The sequence below is a fragment of the Scyliorhinus canicula genome, chromosome 9 (assembly GCF_902713615.1).
Source record: "Scyliorhinus canicula chromosome 9, sScyCan1.1, whole genome shotgun sequence".
NCBI classification, from domain to species: Eukaryota; Metazoa; Chordata; class Chondrichthyes; order Carcharhiniformes; family Scyliorhinidae; genus Scyliorhinus; species Scyliorhinus canicula.
The window spans coordinates 92,648,236-92,667,559 of record NC_052154.1 but is presented as its reverse complement, the minus strand read 5'-3'; the positions used below and the strand labels follow the sequence as shown (position 1 = coordinate 92,667,559).

Here is a 19,324-nt window from a genome sequence, read left to right as displayed (position 1 = left end):
CGCCGCGGGGGGCCCGGCGACCGTCGCGGCGCAATTCCCGCCCCCGCTGAATCTCGGGTGGCGGAGAATTCGGGACACGGCAGGGGCGGGATTGACCCCGGCCCCGGGCAATTCTCCGACCCGGCGGGCGGGGGGGGGTCGGAGAATCCCACCCCCTGTTTCCCACCTTGGTCAGACAAAAAAAAAATGTACACTCATTTCCTCCAATTTTTCTGAGTGATCTTTCGAGGGCTAACCCTTCACGACTAACTCTCGCGCAACAAAGTTTGTACGGAGCAGCAGAGGACCCGTGCAAAACTCATGCCCTCTTTTATAGCACTTGCTCACATTGGTCTTCCTAAAATTGAGATATAATTTAATAATTGTTACATATTAAAGATGATTATAATGAAAACAGAAAATGCTGGAAATATTTGGCAAGTCTGGCAGCATCTGGGGCAAGAAAATTTGAGTTAATGTTTGAGATTCTCCACAGATGCTTCCAGAATATTTCCAACATTAAATTTCCAGCATCCATAATACCTTGCTTATGTTTAAGATTTTTATGTTAGCACTTGGAGTTCACTTTAGTTGTGATGCAAATAAGTTAAAATGACCCCATTTGTGCATTTAGAATTACTCAGGGAGCAAGGGAGATAGGAAAACTGATCTCGGGAATGGATGAGATCATATTGACTTGTTTGTGTATGGAGTGGGATTTGGGGGACGGTGTCTTACTGTTACATCCAAGGTCACTGATGGAACCATCAATTCATCAGACACGTGTTTCCGAAGTGAATCTAGGCTTTAATCGACTTACTTCAGAGCCAGCGTGTTACCTGTTGATGAACTCAAAGTGACCCAGGCTGACTCTGGACACGGACCACTTATACAGCTGCACTAGGGGGAGGAGTCATGGGCGGAACCAAAGGTGGAGCCCAGTACAAATGCCTCAGTGCTCCCAGCGCTACTCCCCCTAGTGGTAGGATGGCGCTACTGCGCTTACAATAACAGTGTGAATTATTATATACATTCATATATTACATTCACCACAGTCACACAATTAAATATTGAGCAGTGAAGGTGGATTCTAGGTCCCACAACATGAGGTTCATTTTCAAAAGTAGCCAGTAACACTTGGCCAGGAGAATATTTTGTGCTGAGATCTGGTAACAGTAGCTGTCAGCTGTGTTAGTCAGTACATTTTAATTCATGTTTTTATTAGGTGGAACCGTTCAAATACTGAAAATAATATGATGCATCAAAGTTTAAAATGGGATTGCCATGAAAAGCTAAATGAACAGAGCAGCAAGTACTGAAAGATGAAATTTTGCCAACAACTTGCAGGTCACTTTTTCTGGCTTAGTTCAACAGAGGGATAAACCATTTAAAGCAATCTGATTATCACTTTAATGCACAGACATTAAATGAACAAACATAATTGCTTGTGAATAGTATCCTTAAGTGGGATTAAAACAAATCTGTTTGAAACGCATAATGTGAAAAATTGCTGGAAAGCTCAGCAGGTCTGGCAGCATCTGTGGAGAAAGTAACAGAGTCAACATTTTGAGCGTGTATGACTCTACAGACTCAAAACATTAACTTTGGGTGGAATTTTCCAGTCCTGCCCACTGCTGCGATATCATTCAGTCCAACCAAAGGCCAATGGTTTTGCCCAGCCCAATGCATTCCCCGTACAGGGTCCCGCCCCGGTGGAGTTGGAAAATCCAAGCCTCTTGTGTCTTTCTCCACAGATGATGTTGGGCCAGCTGAGCTTATCCAGCATTTTCTGATTTTATTTCAAATTTACAACATCCACAGTATACTGCTTTGATTCAAAAATCTGGACTGGTTAGAGGAGTTATTAACACAGCAGCAACAGTCTGGTTCAGTGCTGGCTGTAATAATAGTTAATCTAACCACTGCAATCACTATGCATACGCTGGTGCATTAGCAGATATGATGAACAAATGAATCCCTTCCCACACACAGAGCACTTAAACAGCCTCTCATTAGAGTGAATACGCTGGTGATTCAGTAGGTGTGATGACTGAATGAATCCCTTCCCACACATCGAGGAAGTAAACGGCCTCTCCCTTGTGTGAACACGCTGATGTGTCAACAAGGTGCGAGGACTGGCTGAATCTTTTCCCACAAAAAGAGCATGAGAATGGTCTCTCTCCAGAATGCGCACGCTGGTGCCTCAGAAGGGCGGAGGACTGAATGAATCCTTTCCCACAAACAGAACAGGTGAACAGCCTTTCCTCATTGTGAACGCGTTTGTGTGTCAGTAGGTGCAAGGACTGAGTGAATCTCTTCCCACAGAGCAGGTAAATAGCTGCTCCCTGGTGTGAACACGCTTATGTGTGAGTAGATGGAAGGATCAAGCAAATACTTTTCCACACACAGAGCAGGTGAATGGCTTTTTCCCCGTGTGGACTCGCTGGTGTGTTTTCAGGCTGGAGGACTGAGTGAAGCCTGTCCCACACACTGAGCAGGTGAATGGCAACTCGCCAGTGTGACGCCGATGATGAATTTCCAACTCGGATGGGTAACTGAATCCCTTACCACTGTCTCCACATTTGCATTGTTTCTCCATATTGTGGTTGCCCTCCTGTTGGATGTTCAGCTGAAGCCTCGCCCACACACACAACATATGTCGGGTTTATCTCCACTGTGAATCGTGCAATGATTTTTAAGATTGCGTGCCTGAACAAAGTTCTCGCCACAGTCTGCACACTGGAACCTTCTCCGACGAGTGTGTGTGTCCTGGTGTTTTCCAGCCACATCGATGTTTTAAACTTTTCCCGCAGACAGAACACTCAAAACTGATTCCATTGTAAATTTCACAGCTTATCTTTTTCAACGTCTGGTGACTTGGCTGATGTTTGGTTTGTATTTCCCATTTCCAAAAGCTCCATTGCTGATATGCTGTAAAATAAATGTATAAAAGTTACTGGCTGAGCACAGGATAGACATTGAGGAGACCCCACAGCTGCTTCAGAGCAGTTTCTAATCATTTCCTCTGAGGTGTCAATGCACCATTCTGCCATGACTCTGTCTTTGTGTATCTAAACAGTCTTTGCACTTTCCAATTTTCCAGAACGCAGTGATGTATTTTTAAACATAATTCAACCAAGTGCCTATTCTTTCTCTGTCAGCCTGAACATTCAGTGTTAGAGCACAGTAGTCAACAGTAGTATGAAATGCAGAAAATACAGAGAATGTTGTGCAGTATCTGTGAAGAGGAACAGTTAATATTTTAGGTCAAGGTGACCTATCTGGATCCTGCTGAGCATTTCCAGCATTTCTTGTTCTTAGTTCAGATTTTAAGTATCTGCAATATTTGTGTTTGATTGAGTGAACAGTTCGAAGTTGTTTCACAGCTAAGCTCAACATTCACCTCACTCAGTCTTAACCCAGTGAAATGGGAACCTCGGCAGTTCTTTTTCTTTGCTTTTGTTTCACAAAAGTGAAATAACAATTGCAATGGCAGTCTGTTTTCTTCATTTGTGAGATGTGGTTAGCCCAACATTTATTGTCCATCCCTAGTTGCCCTTGAGAAGGTGGTGGTGAGCTGCCTTTGTGAACCGCTGCAGTCCATGTGGTGCAGGTACACTCAAAGTGTTGTTAGATAGGGAGTTCCAAGATTTTGACCTAGAGACAGTGAAAAAATGGTGATACATTTCCAAGTCAGTCAGGATAGTGAGTGGCTTTGAGCAGAACATCCAGGAGTGATGTTCCCATGTATTTGCTGCCCGTGTCCTTCTAGATTGTAATGGGCATGGCTTTAGAAGGTGCTGTATAAGGAACCTTGGCGAGTTGTTGCAGTGCATCTTGTAGGTGGTACACATGGCTGCCATTGTGCATCAGCGGTGGAGAGAGTGAATCAAGCGGGCTACATTGACCTGGATGGTGTCAAATCTCTTGAATGTTGTAGAACTGTACCCATCCAGGCAAGTGGAGAGTATTCCATCACAATCCTGACCTGTTTCTTGTACATTGTGGACAGGGTTTGGGAGTCCGTGTGAGTTACTCACCACACCTGCACTTGTAGCCACTGTATTTATATTGCTAGTCCAGTTCAGTTTCTGGTTAATGGTAACCCCCAGGATGTTGATAGTGCGGCATTAAGGATGGTAATGCCATTGAATGTCAAAAACAATGATTAAGTTATCTCTTGCTGGAGATGGTCATTGCCTGGCACTTGTGTGGCACGAATGCCACTTGCTATTTGTCAGCCAAGTCTAGATATTGTCCAAGTCTTGCTACATTTGAACATGGAGTGCTTCAGTATCTGAGGAGTCTAGAATGGTGCTGAACATTGAGCAGTCATCAACGAACATCCCCACTTTTAACCTTATGATGGAAAGAAGATCACTGGTGAAGCAGCTGAAGATAGTTGAGCCAAAGACATAACCCTGAGGAAGTCTTGACATCAGAGTATAGATGGAACCTGACAATAGCATATATAATAGAAGAAATAGGAGCATGAATAGGCAATTTGGCTTGGTTTGCCCTGCAATTCAATAAGATAATGGCTGATATGCTACCTGAACTCCATATTCCTGCATTATTCCATTAATTCTCTTTGTATCAAAAATGTAATGGGCTCTCTCTTGAATATATTCATTCTTGTCTGTTTATAGTTTATTTCTGCTGCTTTAGGACAAGGCGGTATTAGATCTTGGGAGAATTCAACAGCAGTTCGAAGACTAAAGAAACTGAGCAGTATGTCAGGGACCCAGAGGCTGTTCAAAAATCCCTTGATTTGCATTTGATTAATCTTAAAGTTAGATGAGAATCATTATATTGAGCTCCAGCCTTTCAATAAGTTTACCTGCTGTTTAATGTACACATCTGAGTCAAGCACCATTATTTCGACAATGCATCACCTCACCCAAGACTTTATGATGCGAGCCATGGCCAAACCTCCAGCTAACATTCACTATCCTAGCTCATAGCTGAAGGATTCAGACTAGGTTTCCTCCATTTTGGACTGGTCAGAACAGAACAGACTGAGGGTCTGTTAATTCGGCAGGACTCCATCTTGGACAACATATGAAAGCCAGATATAAGGAGGTTTTGTCCCTTTTCGGCTATGCAAACTACCAGAAATAACTCACGGCCATCTGATATTAATTCAGGCTTTGTTAACATTTGTCCCATTTGCCTCCAGGCATAACTCATAGGCAATGAACAGAGGCCTCAATCTGCAATAACAGAAATCACTGACTTAGAAGTCACATTATAAACTGTGACTATTGCCACACACTTATATTGTGTACTCACTCTGTACAAATTTATTGTATTGTAATCTTTCTGTACCAATATTATGAAACATTCAAAATCATAAGCCGTTACCATACTAAGCTTTGTCTTAAAAGTAAAATGACTCCGTTCGGTTTCCAAGCCCCTCAGTAAAGAAGGCTGGGGCCTCATAGCAAGACAGCAGATAAGGGAAACTGAGGCTTTTGTTTCTTTATGAATCTAGACTGCTGGCCGAAGCCGGATAGAGGAGGGTTAGCAGCCATAAATCCCTCCTTTGTAGTTTCAAAGGAGTCTCAAGATAACAGAAATGTCTGGTGGATGTGACCTGTTATCAGTTCTTTTTTTTTATAAACTTAGAGTACCCAATTAATTTTTTCCAATTACTGGGCAATTTAGCATGGCCAATCTACCTAAACTGCACATCTTTGGGTTGTGGGGGCGAAACCCACGCAAACACGGGAAGAATGTGCAAACTCCACATGGACAGTGACCCAGAGCTGGGATCGAACCTGGGACCGTGGCGCCATGAGGGAGCAGGGCTAACCCACTGCGCCACCCCGCTGCCCATGTTATCAGTTTTAAAGGTCACAGGAGATTCCTTGAACACCTGGAATAATAACGTCATCATGCAAATCTCTGAGGATCTTAAATAAAGATTAGTTGCTAGGAAAAGACAAGGATACAGAATAGAGGGAGGCGTAATGAGAAGGAGTAGACAAGGATACAGAATAGTGGGAGGGGTGGGTGTCTCGGTAACATAGTGGTTAGCACTGTTGCATCACAGTGCCATGGTCCCAGGTTCGATTCCAGGCTTGGGTCACTGTCTGTGTGGAGTCTGCGCGTTCTCCTTGTGTCTGCGTGGGCTTCCTCCGGGTGCTCCAGTTTCCTCCCACAAGTCCCGAAAGACGTGCTGTTAGGTAAATTGGACATTCTGAATTCCCCTCTGTGTACCCGAACAGGCGGCGGAATGTGGCGACTAGGGTATTTTCACAGTAACGTCATTGGAGTGTTAATGTAAGCCTACTTATGACAATAAAGATTATTATTATATGTAATGAGGAGGTGTAAAGAGGGTCTTAAAATGTATGTAACCTGTTCTCTTGTGCTTGTAAGCCGAGATGAGGTTAGCTGACTCCTTGAGTAGAGGATACGCAAACTCTTTTCCCGGCCGTAGAAGATCTTCAATAAAGCTCATGAACAGAACTATCTACGCTTGATCCTTGACGACTTTTCCAAGTCTAACACAGCTGAAGACTGACCAGTCAGGTAATGTCTATGGCGCATAACGTTTGCAGAGCACCAAGTAGCAGACTTTGTGTGGTGTGCGAGTCTAAAATAAACAAGTCAAAGATATCTTTGAGTGTCTAGCACAAGGTGGAAACGGCCCTAAGTTGCACCTCCGCTGGTTTAAGTACCAAAATAGTGAATACATACACCGCACCACACACTGATCCCGTCTTGTACCAAGATGGCTAACGCATACACTGTGCTGCCTACTGACCCATTTCTGTACCAATTCTGAATCATTCTATGCCCAAACACAGTAAGAAGTCTTACAACACCAGGTTAAAGTCCAACAGGTTTGTTTCAAACACGAGCTTTCGGAGCGCAGCTCCTTCCTCAGGTGAATTTTGGAGCTGCGCTCCGAAAGCTCGTGTTTGAAACAAACCTGTTGGACTTTAACCTGGTGTTGTAAGACTTCTTACTGTGCTCACCCCAGTCCAACGCCGGCATCTCCACATCAAACACAGTAAGCCCTGGACATATTCAGGCTTGGGCTGATAAGTGGCAAGTAACATCCGTGTCACAGAAGTTGCAGGCAATAATCATCTGCAACAAGCGAAAATGTAACATCAAAATTCAATGGCATGACTATCTGCCACTATCAACATCCTGGGGACTATTCACCAGGAACAGAACTGGACCAACCACACAAATACTGTGGCTACAAGAGCAGGTCAAAGGGGGGAATTCTGCAGTAACTCCCCAAAGCCTGCCCACAAGGCACATGTCAAGAATGTTGTGGAATACTCTTCACAGGGAAGAATAACACTAAAATAAATGGGTCATTTTGAAGAAGGCACACTATATCTAATGGACTACCTGAAAGAACTCATTGGGTCATCATATATTTGTGATCTATATTAATTACTTAGGCAAAGAGACTAAGAATGATGTATCCACGTTTGCTGGCACAGTAATAGGCAGGAATGTAAGCTGTGAGGAGGACAGCTTGTTTGCAAATAGATATAGACAGGTTAAACACATGAGCAACAAGGTGAGTATAATAGAAACTGTAAGGTCAGAAGATGAAAAAAGCAAAGCATTTTTTACAAGATGTGAAAATTCTAAATGTTGATCCAAAAAGACAAAAAGCTGGAAAAACTCTGCAGGTCTGACAGCGCCTATGGAGAGAGAAACATTTTGAGGACATGTGATGCCTTCAGAGCTGAAGAGAGGTAGAAATATGACCGGTTTTATGCTGTTGAAATGGCAGTATACAGGCTTAATTTACCCAACCCCTCATCCCAGGAACCTGTCTTTGCTGTATCACTTCCAATGCAACTTTATCTCTCTTTGAGTATGGAGACCAATACTACACACAGTTCTCCATGTATGCACTCAGAAAAGTTCTGCACAATTGTCCCAGGACTTGCTTATTCTTGTATTCAATCCCTTGCAATACTGTGGGAGGAAACTGGAGCACCCGGAGGAAACCCACGCAGACACAGGGAGAACGTGCAGACTCCGCACAGACAGTGACCCAACGGGGAATCGAACCTGAGACCCCGGCGCTGTGAAGCCACAGTGCTAACCACTTGTGGTACCGTGCTGCCTGTGCTGAATGGTGGAGCAAACCTCAGTGGACAGTATGGTCTAACCCAGCTCCTATTTATTTTTTTCCTATGTTTCAAATGGAAGCATTTTATCTGATATTTGATGTCACTGAGATGACTGATTTAATGTATAATGGTAAATGGGCAGATATAGCCAAAACAGGGTGAAAGAACTATAAATGAAACCAATGTCCAACCTGTATTAAACGATCCAATGCCCCTGAATTACTCTGATCGCAAGGCATAGAGTATGGCTCTGCTCTTTAATTATCACCATAGGATGGTTCTGCCCTTTAATTGGCCCCATGCTACCAGTAATGGCACATACTTGACTCACCCTCTCCGATTTGCTTAGTCCTGCGCCTCTGGCCGCCTCCCGGACACATTCAGTGACCATCTCCAACATGCCAGCTCCGTCCCCTTGCTGCCCTCCTATTGGTGGAGAACCAATGCCTATTCGGTCCTCTAGACTATTTGAGCACTTCCTATTGGCTGGATAACTGCCAATCTCCGTGAGGCAGCAGTTCCACCATCAGTGGGAGAGCGGCTGTTCGGCCTCTCGCCCTAATCGAAACCTGGAGCTACCTGCGGGACGCAGGGCTGGGAGGCTGGAGGTTTGGAGCCTGTCTTTGTCCTGGGGGATCACACACTTTCCTCTGTGTCCACCCCGGGCCAGAGCCCTGGGCACTGAGGGATAAAGGAACATCCCTAACAAGGGGGAATCCGGCCCAATTCCCATCACCAACATGGGCCCTGGGGTCACCCTTGGACAGCAACCTAACTGAAGCAGCCACAACATATTGTAGTTTTAAACTTTAAAAGCTTCAAACTATATCTCTTCAGTGCTGCTGGTTCAAAATCCTGCAGCTCCCTCACAGGGATGTTCGGTGTGGATGTATCTGTACCAGAGCCAGGAAGAGAAATTATGGGCCCCGGTGCTTCTCTTGATTCTGGACCACTTTTTAACCCTCAACAGGTTCTTTTCAGCACCATGGCAATGGGTTTTGGCCCTACAGATTAAAATAGTGCAGGACCCAAGGCCATCCAGCCCATTGAGTCTGCACCAGTTCTCTTGAGTCATAGAATTTATAGTGCAGAAGGAGGTAATTCGGCCTATTCAGTCTGCACTGACCCTTGGAAAGGGAACCCTGCTTAAGCCCACTCTTCCATGTAACTCGACCTAACCTCTTTGGACACTAACGGGCAATTTAGCATGGCCAATTCACCTAACCTCACATCTTGGACTGTGGGAGGCAACTGGAGGACCCAGAGGAAACCCACGCAGACACGGAGAGAAAGTGCATACTCCACACAGTGTGTTACACGGGGCCAGAATTGAACTCGGAACCCTGTACCTGTGAGGCAGCAGTGCTAACCACTGTGCCACCATGCCGTCCTTGGAAGAGAAATCTAGTCAGTCTACCATCTAGTCAGTTTACCATTCATTCAGCACCCCTGCCATATTCTTTCCGTATAGTTTTTTTTCTCCAAGCATTTATCCAATTTCCTTTCAAAACATTAGTTTGAATCTGTAACCACAAAATATCAGGGAAGGAATGCATTCCATATCCTTAACCCTATTTGTATAATTTTCCTCATGTTGCTTCTTTTTTCCCCAATCAACTTAAATCTAGGCCATCTGATTATTATTCCTTCAGCCATTGGAAGGGGATATCATATTGAAACTTACAGAATACTGAGAGGCCCAGATAGAGTGGATAGAGAGGATGTTTCCATTATTAGGATAAACTAGAACCCACGGGCACAGCCTCAGATTGAAGGGATGATCCTTTAAAACAGAGATGAGGAGGAATTTCTTCAGCTAGAGGGTGGTGAATCTGTGGAACTCAATTTCGCAGAAGGCTGTGGAGGCCAAGACATTGAGTGTCTTTACGACAGACATAGATATGTTCTGGATTAATAAAGGGATTAGGGTTAATGGGGAGAAGGCAGAAGAATGGAGATGAGAAACATATCAGCTATGATTGAATGGTGAAGCAGTCTCAATGGGCCGAATGGTCTAATTCTGCTCCTGTATCTTATGGTCTTATGTTCTTGATTTTAATCCCTCCATCATTGGTGGCCATGTCTTCAGTTGCCTGGGCCATAATCTCTGGAATATCATCCTACACCTATCTACCTTATCATTCTCCTTAAAAATTCACTGCTTTGATCAAGCGTTTGATCATTTGATTTAACATTTCCTCATCTGACTTTGATTTGGGAATGTTGTATTATAGAACAGTACAGCACAGAACAGGCCCTTCGGCCCTCGATGTTGTGCCAAGCAATGATCACCCCACTCAAACCCACATATTCACCCCATGCCCTTAACCCAACAACCCGCCCCCCCCCCCCATATTATGTTAAATATACGATCTAAGTTCTAGTTTCTTATTTATGAAGCACTTTGTGTCAACTTATTTGCATAAAGGCACAATATAAAATCATTTTGTACTTCCCGTTTACCTGGCACTTGCCGTTTCACCATCTTTGTGCTTTTTACCTGTTTAAAGGCTGTTTCATCTGCACCAGCTTCCATTTCTACAGCATCTTGCAACAATAAATAAATAAATAAATAAATAATACATTAACCAATGGCGCCTTCATTTTTTGGTTTGCCCTGTCCTCTGTATAAATGCAGTTTGCTGCTGGAGGATTGTGTTCATTGTCCAGTCCAACACCTCCCTCCCTGTCCATCAAACCAGCCCGCACCACGTGATATCCTTCATGTTGGTGCAGGAGCCGCTTTCCGGACGCCTTGTCCAGTTCATGCCTGCGAAGAAAGCCCGAACCGATGGCTTTAATTTGTGGGGTAACTTTATGACAGCTCTGAGAATTTAAAACGACGTGTTTGAGGTTATGTTTCAGTCGCGTCCCGGCCACGCCGCCGCTCTCCCCGAAATCCCATTGTTCTGCTGGTTTGGAAGTGGCACGCATGCGCGTGACGGGAGTGTGAAAACAATAGAGACTTCCTAGCCGCGGGGGAGTCTGGGTAGGCCGAGTCGCCATTGATTCACCTCACATCTCACACCAGCAATGGAGAAGAAACCCTTTCTCCAGTTTCAACATGTATGTACAATGCATATTGAAATATGTGATGAATTAAATTGTGGCTTCGATTAAGATCAGCCCCGATATCCATGCGCCAACAAGCGGTTAAACATTTACGCGTGCGCACAAGGGGCTTCCAATCCCACCTTGTGACATCTGGGCAGGATTGTTCCTGCGCATGCGTGGGACTGAGGCCAAACTCAGGAAGCCATTATTGAGAATTTAATGAATGTGAGACTTGAGCTTGAGACTGGTCGGCCGAAATTATATTTTACTTTAATCCTACTGATCACCTTCCCTGAATGGTGTTCTTTTTACTATTACGAGGACTTCTTGGGTGGAGAGTCTTGTTCCCCTGACTCCACACGGCTCCTGAGTGAAGTTGTCTGATGATTGTGACTTGTTCAGGACTGGGAGTCCTCAGGAGTGGGCTGTATATTTAGGAAGGGTGGTGGGGTCAGATGTTATTCATTAACTGTACGAACAAATTATTTTGCATAAAACAGTATTTATTATAAATGTGAAGGGGCACGAAATAATTGCACTCTGTTACTTAATTCAATTGTTTCCAGAACAGATTTGTCAGGATTCAGTTGTATGAAAATTTCGAGGAGAAGGTTATGGACAGAATCTTGTGGGGAAATCCAGGTAAGTGCTAGTTTTGAAACTCTAACATCTAGTAACAGCAGTATGGTCCTGGATCATGGCTCTGTAGTCAGAAATTAGCTCATTGCTGAATAGACACTGCTTGTGATCATTTGTTGCTGACTCTCTGCTGCAAGGGTAGGATTTGAGATCTCTGCAGCAACCAAGGTAACTTTGACCCAATCGGACCCTTTGATTTTTTTTGATTGAACACTATATTACATGTAGTTGTATACAGAATGTACCAGGAACTCTCTGCATCATGTATTCCTAGAAATAGGCAATGGGCAAATACTATTTCTCTTCGTGACATTCTGCTGCCAGTTTGCCTGAGGTGAGATGGCTTTATCAATTCACAAGTGACCATCTACATCCCTGGAAGTCATTGATTTATGTGCTTGCAGCTGATGTATTCCTTTATCTTTGGCCCTTAACTAGCTGTCCCACTAAGATAGTAATTTTAAATTTATTGTTTGTCAATATTGGGCTGATTAAGTACTTGAGTAGCATCTGTGATGTGTTACTTCATTAAAGAGGTTATATAAATGCATGATGTGTAAACATTTTACGTAATGCAGATGCTGATAAAAGAAACGTTATTTGTAACAGTATTGTAAATATTATGATGATTACGATGTTGGCGTGAAGGCGGGATCAGGGTATTGAACTTGATGATCAGCCATGATCATAATGAATGGCGGAGCAGGCTTGAAGGACCCAATTGCTTCCTCTTGCTTCTATTTTCTAAGTTTCCACTGTTGACAAGAATGAATTCTCTAAAAATCTGTTGTTTTTGCCTCACAATTAATCATGAATTGTACCCGAGGTGCTGAACGGAGGTGCTGGGTATCTCAAGCTTAAGTTACAAAGTGGTTTAGCTCACAAGGCTAAATCGCTGGCTTTTAAAGCAGACCAAGCAGGCCAGCAGCACGGTTCGATTCCCGTACCAGCCTCCCCGGACAGGTGCCGGAATGTGGCGACTAGGAGCTTTTCACAGTAACTTCATTGAAGCCTACTCGTGACAATAAGCGATTTTCATTTTTCATTTCAAGTGATGTATTTCGCACTGCTTTAAATCTGGACCGTCTTTAGTGACAGCCGACTACATAATGGAGGACCATTTAAACACAATAGGCAAACAATATAACAGAGAAACATATCACACTGTTGAAATCTGTCATCTCTATAAACAAGCAGCATGACAGAAATATAATTTGTGCTGCTTAAACCAGATCATCATAGAATCCCTACAGTGGAGAAGGAGGCCATTTCACCCATCGAGCCTACACCGGCCCTCTGAAAGAGCACTCTACCTATGCCCCTCTCTATTTGCTCCAAATGTGCAAGTATCCTGTCCCTCAGTATCGTTTCCAAAAGCTTCCCCACCACTGATGTCAGGCTCACTGGCCTATAATTTGCTGGATTGTCCATGCTTTCTTTCATAAACAAGGGAATAACATTGGCTATTCTCCAGTCCTCTGGAACCTCGCCTGTGGTGAAAAAAGATGTGAAGATATCTGTTAAAGCCCCAGCTATTTCTCCCCTTGCCTCCCACAGTAACCTGGGATAGATCCCATCCCACATGTCTACCTTAATGCAGTTAGGATACTCAACACTTCCTCCTTTGATATATTGATGTTCTCAAGAGAGTTTGCACACCTATTCCTGACCTCCACATCCATCAGGTCCTTCTTCTTGGTGAATACCGATACAAAGTACTCATTACTCCTTCCTAATTTCACTGTACTCTTCAAGAGCTTTGTTAGTTTTTAGATGCCTATTCCTATCATATGCTTCCTTTATTCATTTTGACAAAGCTTACAATTTTTCTTGTCATCCATAGTTTCCGAATCCTGCCATTTTTATCCTTCATTTTTGCGGGGACCTGCCTGTCCTGCACTTCAATCAACTGGCCTTTAAAAGCCTCCCACGTGTCAGATGTGCATTTGCCCTCAAATAGCCGCTCCCAATCCACATTCTCCTGTTCCTGCCTAATTTGGATGTAATTGGTCCTCGCCCAATTAAGCACCTTCACCTGCAGGCCACTCTTGTCCTTGTACATGACTACTCGAAATCTTATGGAATTATAGTCGCAAAGCCCCAAATGCTCCTCCATTGAAATATCAATCACCTGGCCTGGCTCCTTCCCCAATACCAAATCTAGTATGGCACCCTCCCTGGTTGGATTGTCAACATATTGTATCCCTCCTGCCTCAGCCCTCCTGGACACATCTACCAAATTGCTCTCCATCCAAACCATTGGCTGTAAGGGATCCCAGTCAATATGGGGGAAGTTAAAATTGCCCATCACAACTACCCTGCTTTTCTCACACCTTTTGAGTATCTGACAGAGCTGTTGGGAGGTCAATATACACTCCCAACATTGTGATTTCACCCTTCTTATTCCTGAGCTCCAAGTATAATGTCTCACTACAAGATCCCTCCAATGTGTCCTCCCTCAACACATAGAATACATAGAATTTACAGTGCAGAAGGAGGCCATTCGGCCCATCGAGTCTGCACCGGCTCCTGGAAAGAGCACCCTACGCAAGGTTAACACCTATCCTCATAACACAGTAACCCCACCCAACACTAAGGGCAATTTTGGACACTAAGGGCAATTTATCATGGCCAATCCACCTAACCTGCACATCTTTGGACTGTGGGAGGAAACCGGAGCACCCGGAGGAAACCCACGCACACACGGGGAGGATGTGCAGACTCCGCACAGACAGTGACCCAAGCCGGAATCGAACCTGGGACCCTGGAGCTGTGAAGTGATTGTGCTATCCGCAATGCTACCGTGCTGCCCATAAACACAGTTGTGATCTGCTCCCTAATCAGCAATGCAGCTCCCTGCCCCCCCCCCCCCCCACTTTTGTTTCACCTTCTGTCCCGTCTAAAACAACGATATCCCGGAATGTTAAGCTGCCAGTCCTGCCCCTCCTTTTAACCATGTCTCCGTAATTGTAATTACATCATAGTTCCATGCAGCAATCCAGGCTCTCAGTTCATCTGTTTTACCTGTTATGTTTTTCATTGAAGCAAACTCACTCCAGTCCTCCAGTCCAGCTGAGCCCTGCGGCTTCTCTCTGCCTGCTCTTACTCTGCGCTATGTTTATCTCAGTCTCACTTTTTTCCCCAGTCTTTGCGCTACCTGGCCTGCTGTTCTGGTTCCCACCCCCCTGCCACGTTAGTTTAACACTGCATTTTTCTCCAGAGACAGTAGTATTGCATTCCTCTGTAAATTCCTCTGTAAATGACAAACCTGATTTGTTAACGCTGTTTCTCTCCCCACAGATCCTGCATGACCTCCTCAGTATTCCAACTTTTCCTGTTTTATTTCTGCTTTCCAGCTTTTGCCCTATTTTGCTTTCATTTTACTGTTCTATTCCTTTTAATTTCTCAGTTAGGGAGAGTAACTTCAGACATCCCCCTCAGCACCAAGTTGTTTCATTTATATTTGGCTATATTAATTAGGTGCGGATAAACCTTGGGATAGTGGTGACTATCCATTGCTTGCGATTGCTTGGCAATCTGCAGTTGTTGCCTGGGCACAATGCAGCGAGGTGCTGGATATGATCGACTGGGGTCTGAATAAATGTGTTTTACTGCACTGATGGGAGCAGAAGTGGTGACATTTTTTAGTCCTTCAAAATGTAGATAAACCAGAGCACACACTCCCACTGTCACAGTGCACGTGATTATTTATAGATGAAGGGAAACTGCAGGATGTTCACTGATTTATGCCTTGTACATTCAGGTTTACTGGATGGAGATTGCTCAGACATTGTGGAACCAAGAGCCAACATGGAAATCCTGAAAGAAGCAGAAATGTTAGTTAACGATCAAGCAGAATCGGCAGAGACTCCTGGACCCAGTCAGCAGGGGCCTGCCCTTCAGGACACAGACAGCTTTCAGTGTTTCGTGTGTGGGAAGCGTTTCAGATGGCCCTGCCTCCTGAAAAAACACTTGCGTGTTCACACAGGCGAGAAACCATTTGAGTGTGTCGAGTGTAAGAAGCGATTTAGTAAATCGAGCAATTTAATAAGGCACCAGCGATTTCACAGAGGAGAGAAACCATTTGAGTGTAATGTTTGCACAAAGCGGTTTTCTACCTGTAACGATTTGAAAGTGCATCAGCGGATTCACACAGGAGAGAGACCTTTCGAATGTAGGGTATGTTTGAAGCGCTTTTACACGTCTGGTCATTTAATTCGGCATCTGCAAATCCACAATGACTAGAAACTGTATAAGAGGTGCATGAAAAGAGGTTTAATGCATTCTGTCAGTTGATGACTGGTACAATGATTTAATACTGGAGAGATGAACTGGATTAGATTGGAGACTTATGACTCTGTATAACCCTGTCTCTGGTTTTCAGTATTTCAAGATGTCGCATGGCTCCTTTTGCTCGGACATCTATGTTAGCAACTCTTGTACAAATTAAGTGGATTTCTCAAACAGCTGCCTGGTTGCCCTATTTCCAATTTTGTTGCGCACATTTCCATGGTCAGTTTCTCCATGAACAGCTGAACTGAAAATACCAGAAATCTCCATAAGGCATGGTAATCGCGTTAACACATTAGCTCCCATTTTATGTGCATTGGTCTGTTCATGCTATCCTCTTCAATGAAGATCTGTTACTGAGATCATTCACAATCATGAATGGATCCCTCCAGCCAGTTCGAAGTACAGTTTTTACTGATCAGCTTCATCAGTTAATCACTTGAAAATGTTTGAATGTGGCCAAGGCTTCAAAATTGAAATGCAGCAAATTGTATATAGTGTAAATTTGAAATATTCTAAATGTAAGTACATCAATGTGATTACTCGCTGACAATTCAATAACATGAAGCATGTTTTATCTCCCTCAAGCACAATTTTATTGGTCTGGTTTTAATTCGTCCCTCTCGTTAACGCGAAGAGAACTGAAAAATACGTGAGGTTTTTTTTTGTGCTTAATGGAATGGGAGGATTTGAGGCAGATGCAATGAAATATGGATAGCTGTGAAGTAACACAGGAACAGGAGTGTGCACTCAATGGAACGACACCAAAGGTATGAACAGGCTGGAGCTTTCTACTGCTGTCAGCTTCCCAAGATCGCCATTGCATTCAAGTGAACAGAGAGGAGAATCATGGGAGAGCAAGCATGGGAGAGGAAGTCTGGTTGCAGTGCTGTGCAAATGTGAGCAATGGTGGGTAATGCCATAAGGGCTAATAACTTTTCAGAATTTTTAAACTCAGGAGTAATGTTGGAACTAGTTCAGGTGCTGTTTTGGGTGCCCCATTGTCGAACGGGTATTAAAACCACAGTGTAAATTCATCATGACTCCATACATTCTTACTTTGGCTGATAGGTTACAATCTACGACCCCGTCATTCAGAGAGCCATAAAGAATGGTTTAAACTGTGATCTCTGTTGACCCAAAAATGAAAGTGAAAATTGCAGATTTTGCAGAACTGGAAATCTAAAGCAAAATAAAATGCTGGAAATAATTCTTCAGGCCTGCCAACAAATATTACCAGCATTTTCTATTATTATTGGCCCGTACCCTGATTTGCTGGAAGTTTCAGATTTCCGTGGGTTTGTTCAAACATCATGATCTCGAAGTGGTGCCTGAGTGGGAAGAAACTGTGCAACACCAGTGGAAACTGTTTTCTATTCATAAAAACATGCATCGACCATTATCTTTTGTTTCCTGTTTCTGAGCCAATTTTGGATACAAGCTGCCACCTTCCCTGTTTGCCATGGGATGGGGCCCATTAAGGACCATGGGGGAAATCTGTGGGTGGATCCAGAGGACATTGGTAGGGTGTTGAATGAATATTTCACAACTGTCTTTACCCAAGAGAATGAGTACAAATAAAATTACAGCACAGGAACAGGCCCTTTGGCCCTCCCAGCCTGTGCCAAAAGTAGGTAGTTATGGAACTCGAGGAGAGAGACTGTGAGGTTCTTCAGCAAATTGGCATAGGGAGTGACAAGGTGTTGCTGGTATTGGTGGGCTTAAAACATCCAGGTCTGGATGGATTGTGTCCAAGGATGCTGTGGGAGGCGAGGGAGAAGATTGCCAGGGGCTCTGACCCTAATTTTTAATTTGTCTCTGGTCACGGGGGAGGTGCCAGAAGAACAGCTAATGTCGTCCCACTATGTAGGAAAGGTTGCAAAGACAAGCCAGGAAAATACAGAACAGTGAGTCTCAGGTGGGTGGTTAGGAAACTACTGGAGAACATTCTGAAGAAGAGAATCTATCTCCACTTGGAGAGGCAAAGTTTGATTAGGGATCGTCGGCATGGCTTTGTCAGAGGGAGTTCTTGCCTAACAAATTTGATTGAATGTTTTGGGCATGTACCCAAGTTATAGATGAAAATGAAATGAAAATCGCTTATTGTCACATGTAGGCTTCAAATGAAGTTACTGTGAAAAGCCCCTAGTCGCCACATTCCGGCACCTGTTCGGGGAGGCTGGTACGGGTGAGGGTAGTGCAGTTGATGAAAAACAAAAAAACCAAGAAGATTACAGGAAAATTAAAGCACTCCAAGACTGCACCGCCCATGCTGCTCGTCTGAACTCCAACCCCTTTACGTCCGGGGACTATATCCCTCTATTCATAATAATATTTATTAGTATCACGAGTAGGCTTACATTAATACTGCAATGACGTTACTGTGAAAAGACCCGAGTCGCCACACTCCGGCGCCTGTTCGAGTCCACAGAGAGAGAGAATTCAGAATGTTCAAATTACCTAACAGCATGTCTTTCGGGACTTGTGGGAGGAAACCGGAGCACCTGGAGGAAATCTCCACTCGCCCTGGGAAAAAGCTTCTGACTCTCCACTCTTTCCCTGCCCCTCATAACTTTGAAGACTTCTATCAGATCGCTTCTCAACCTCCGTCTTTCGGTGAGAACAAACTTGAGTTTATCCAACCTGTCCTCGTAGCTAATGCCCTCCATGCCAGTCAACCTCCTGTTAAATCTTTTGTGTATCCTCTCTAAAGCCTCCACATCCTTCTGGTAGTGTGGCGACCAGAATTGAACAAGTACGGCCTAACTAAGGTTCAATAAAGCTGCAATGTGACTTGCTAATTTTTAAATTAAATGCCCCTCCGATGAAGGCAAGCAAGCCGTATGCCTTCTTGACTACCTTCTCCACATGCGTTGCCACTTTGTGACCTGTGCACCCAGATCTCTCTGTCAATAATTAAGGGTTCTGCCATTTACTGTATATTTCCCATCTGTATTAGACCTTCCAAAACACATTACCTCACATTTGTCCGGTTTAAACTCCATCTGCTATCTCTCCGCCCAAGTCTCCAACCAATCTGTATCCTCTGACAGTCCACATCACTCTCGGCAATTCCACCGACCTTTGCGTCGTCCGCAAACTTACCAATCAAGATAATAAAGATATTCAAAATGATTGTGGTCTTTGATAGAATAACAGAGTACTGGCAGAAATGATCGTAACCAGAGCACACAGATTGAAGAAAATATACAAATGAATTAGACAGCAACTGAGTTGTTGTGAGACCA

General features: G+C 44.0%; 1 protein-coding gene and 1 long non-coding RNA gene across 8 annotated transcripts; one reads left to right on the top strand and one right to left on the bottom strand.

The window, feature by feature from the left end:
• Nucleotides 1-1,178: 1,178 nt before the first annotated feature.
• Nucleotides 1,179-10,731, bottom strand: LOC119971532. Its single transcript, XR_005461865.1, has 2 exons — nt 10,594-10,731; nt 1,179-2,910 (listed from the first exon to the last, which is right to left on the bottom strand). It is a non-coding gene; the product is annotated as an uncharacterized LOC119971532 (long non-coding RNA).
• Nucleotides 10,732-10,793: 62 nt separating this feature from the next.
• LOC119971531 (zinc finger protein 232-like) lies at nt 10,794-17,113 on the top strand. 7 transcript variants are annotated; one of them, XM_038807163.1, is made up of 3 exons: nt 10,794-10,902; nt 11,714-11,789; nt 15,550-17,113. In XM_038807163.1, exons 1-3 carry the CDS (start codon nt 10,885-10,887, stop codon nt 16,029-16,031), a joined length of 576 nt encoding a protein of 191 aa, XP_038663091.1. In that variant the 5' UTR covers nt 10,794-10,884; the 3' UTR covers nt 16,032-17,113. The 7 variants fall into 7 exon arrangements, with proteins under 7 accessions (XP_038663091.1, XP_038663097.1, XP_038663090.1 ...); XM_038807169.1 differs by having other exon boundaries at nt 10,797-10,902; nt 11,719-11,789; XM_038807162.1 differs by lacking the exon at nt 10,794-10,902 and adding an exon at nt 11,112-11,159.
• Nucleotides 17,114-19,324: the final 2,211 nt, after the last annotated feature.

What these genes read in the sequence shown, in the direction of transcription:
- LOC119971531 (XM_038807162.1), top strand. Translation starts at nt 11,127, where the DNA reads ATGGAGAAGAAACCCTTTCTCCAGTTTCAACAT. An exon ending in CCTTTCTCCAGTTTCAACAT is followed by an intron (nt 11,160 to 11,713) that starts GTATGTACAATG and finishes AATTGTTTCCAG; the next exon opens with AACAGATTTGTCAGGATTCA. An exon ending in AATCTTGTGGGGAAATCCAG is followed by an intron (nt 11,790 to 15,549) that starts GTAAGTGCTAGT and finishes TTGTACATTCAG; the next exon opens with GTTTACTGGATGGAGATTGC.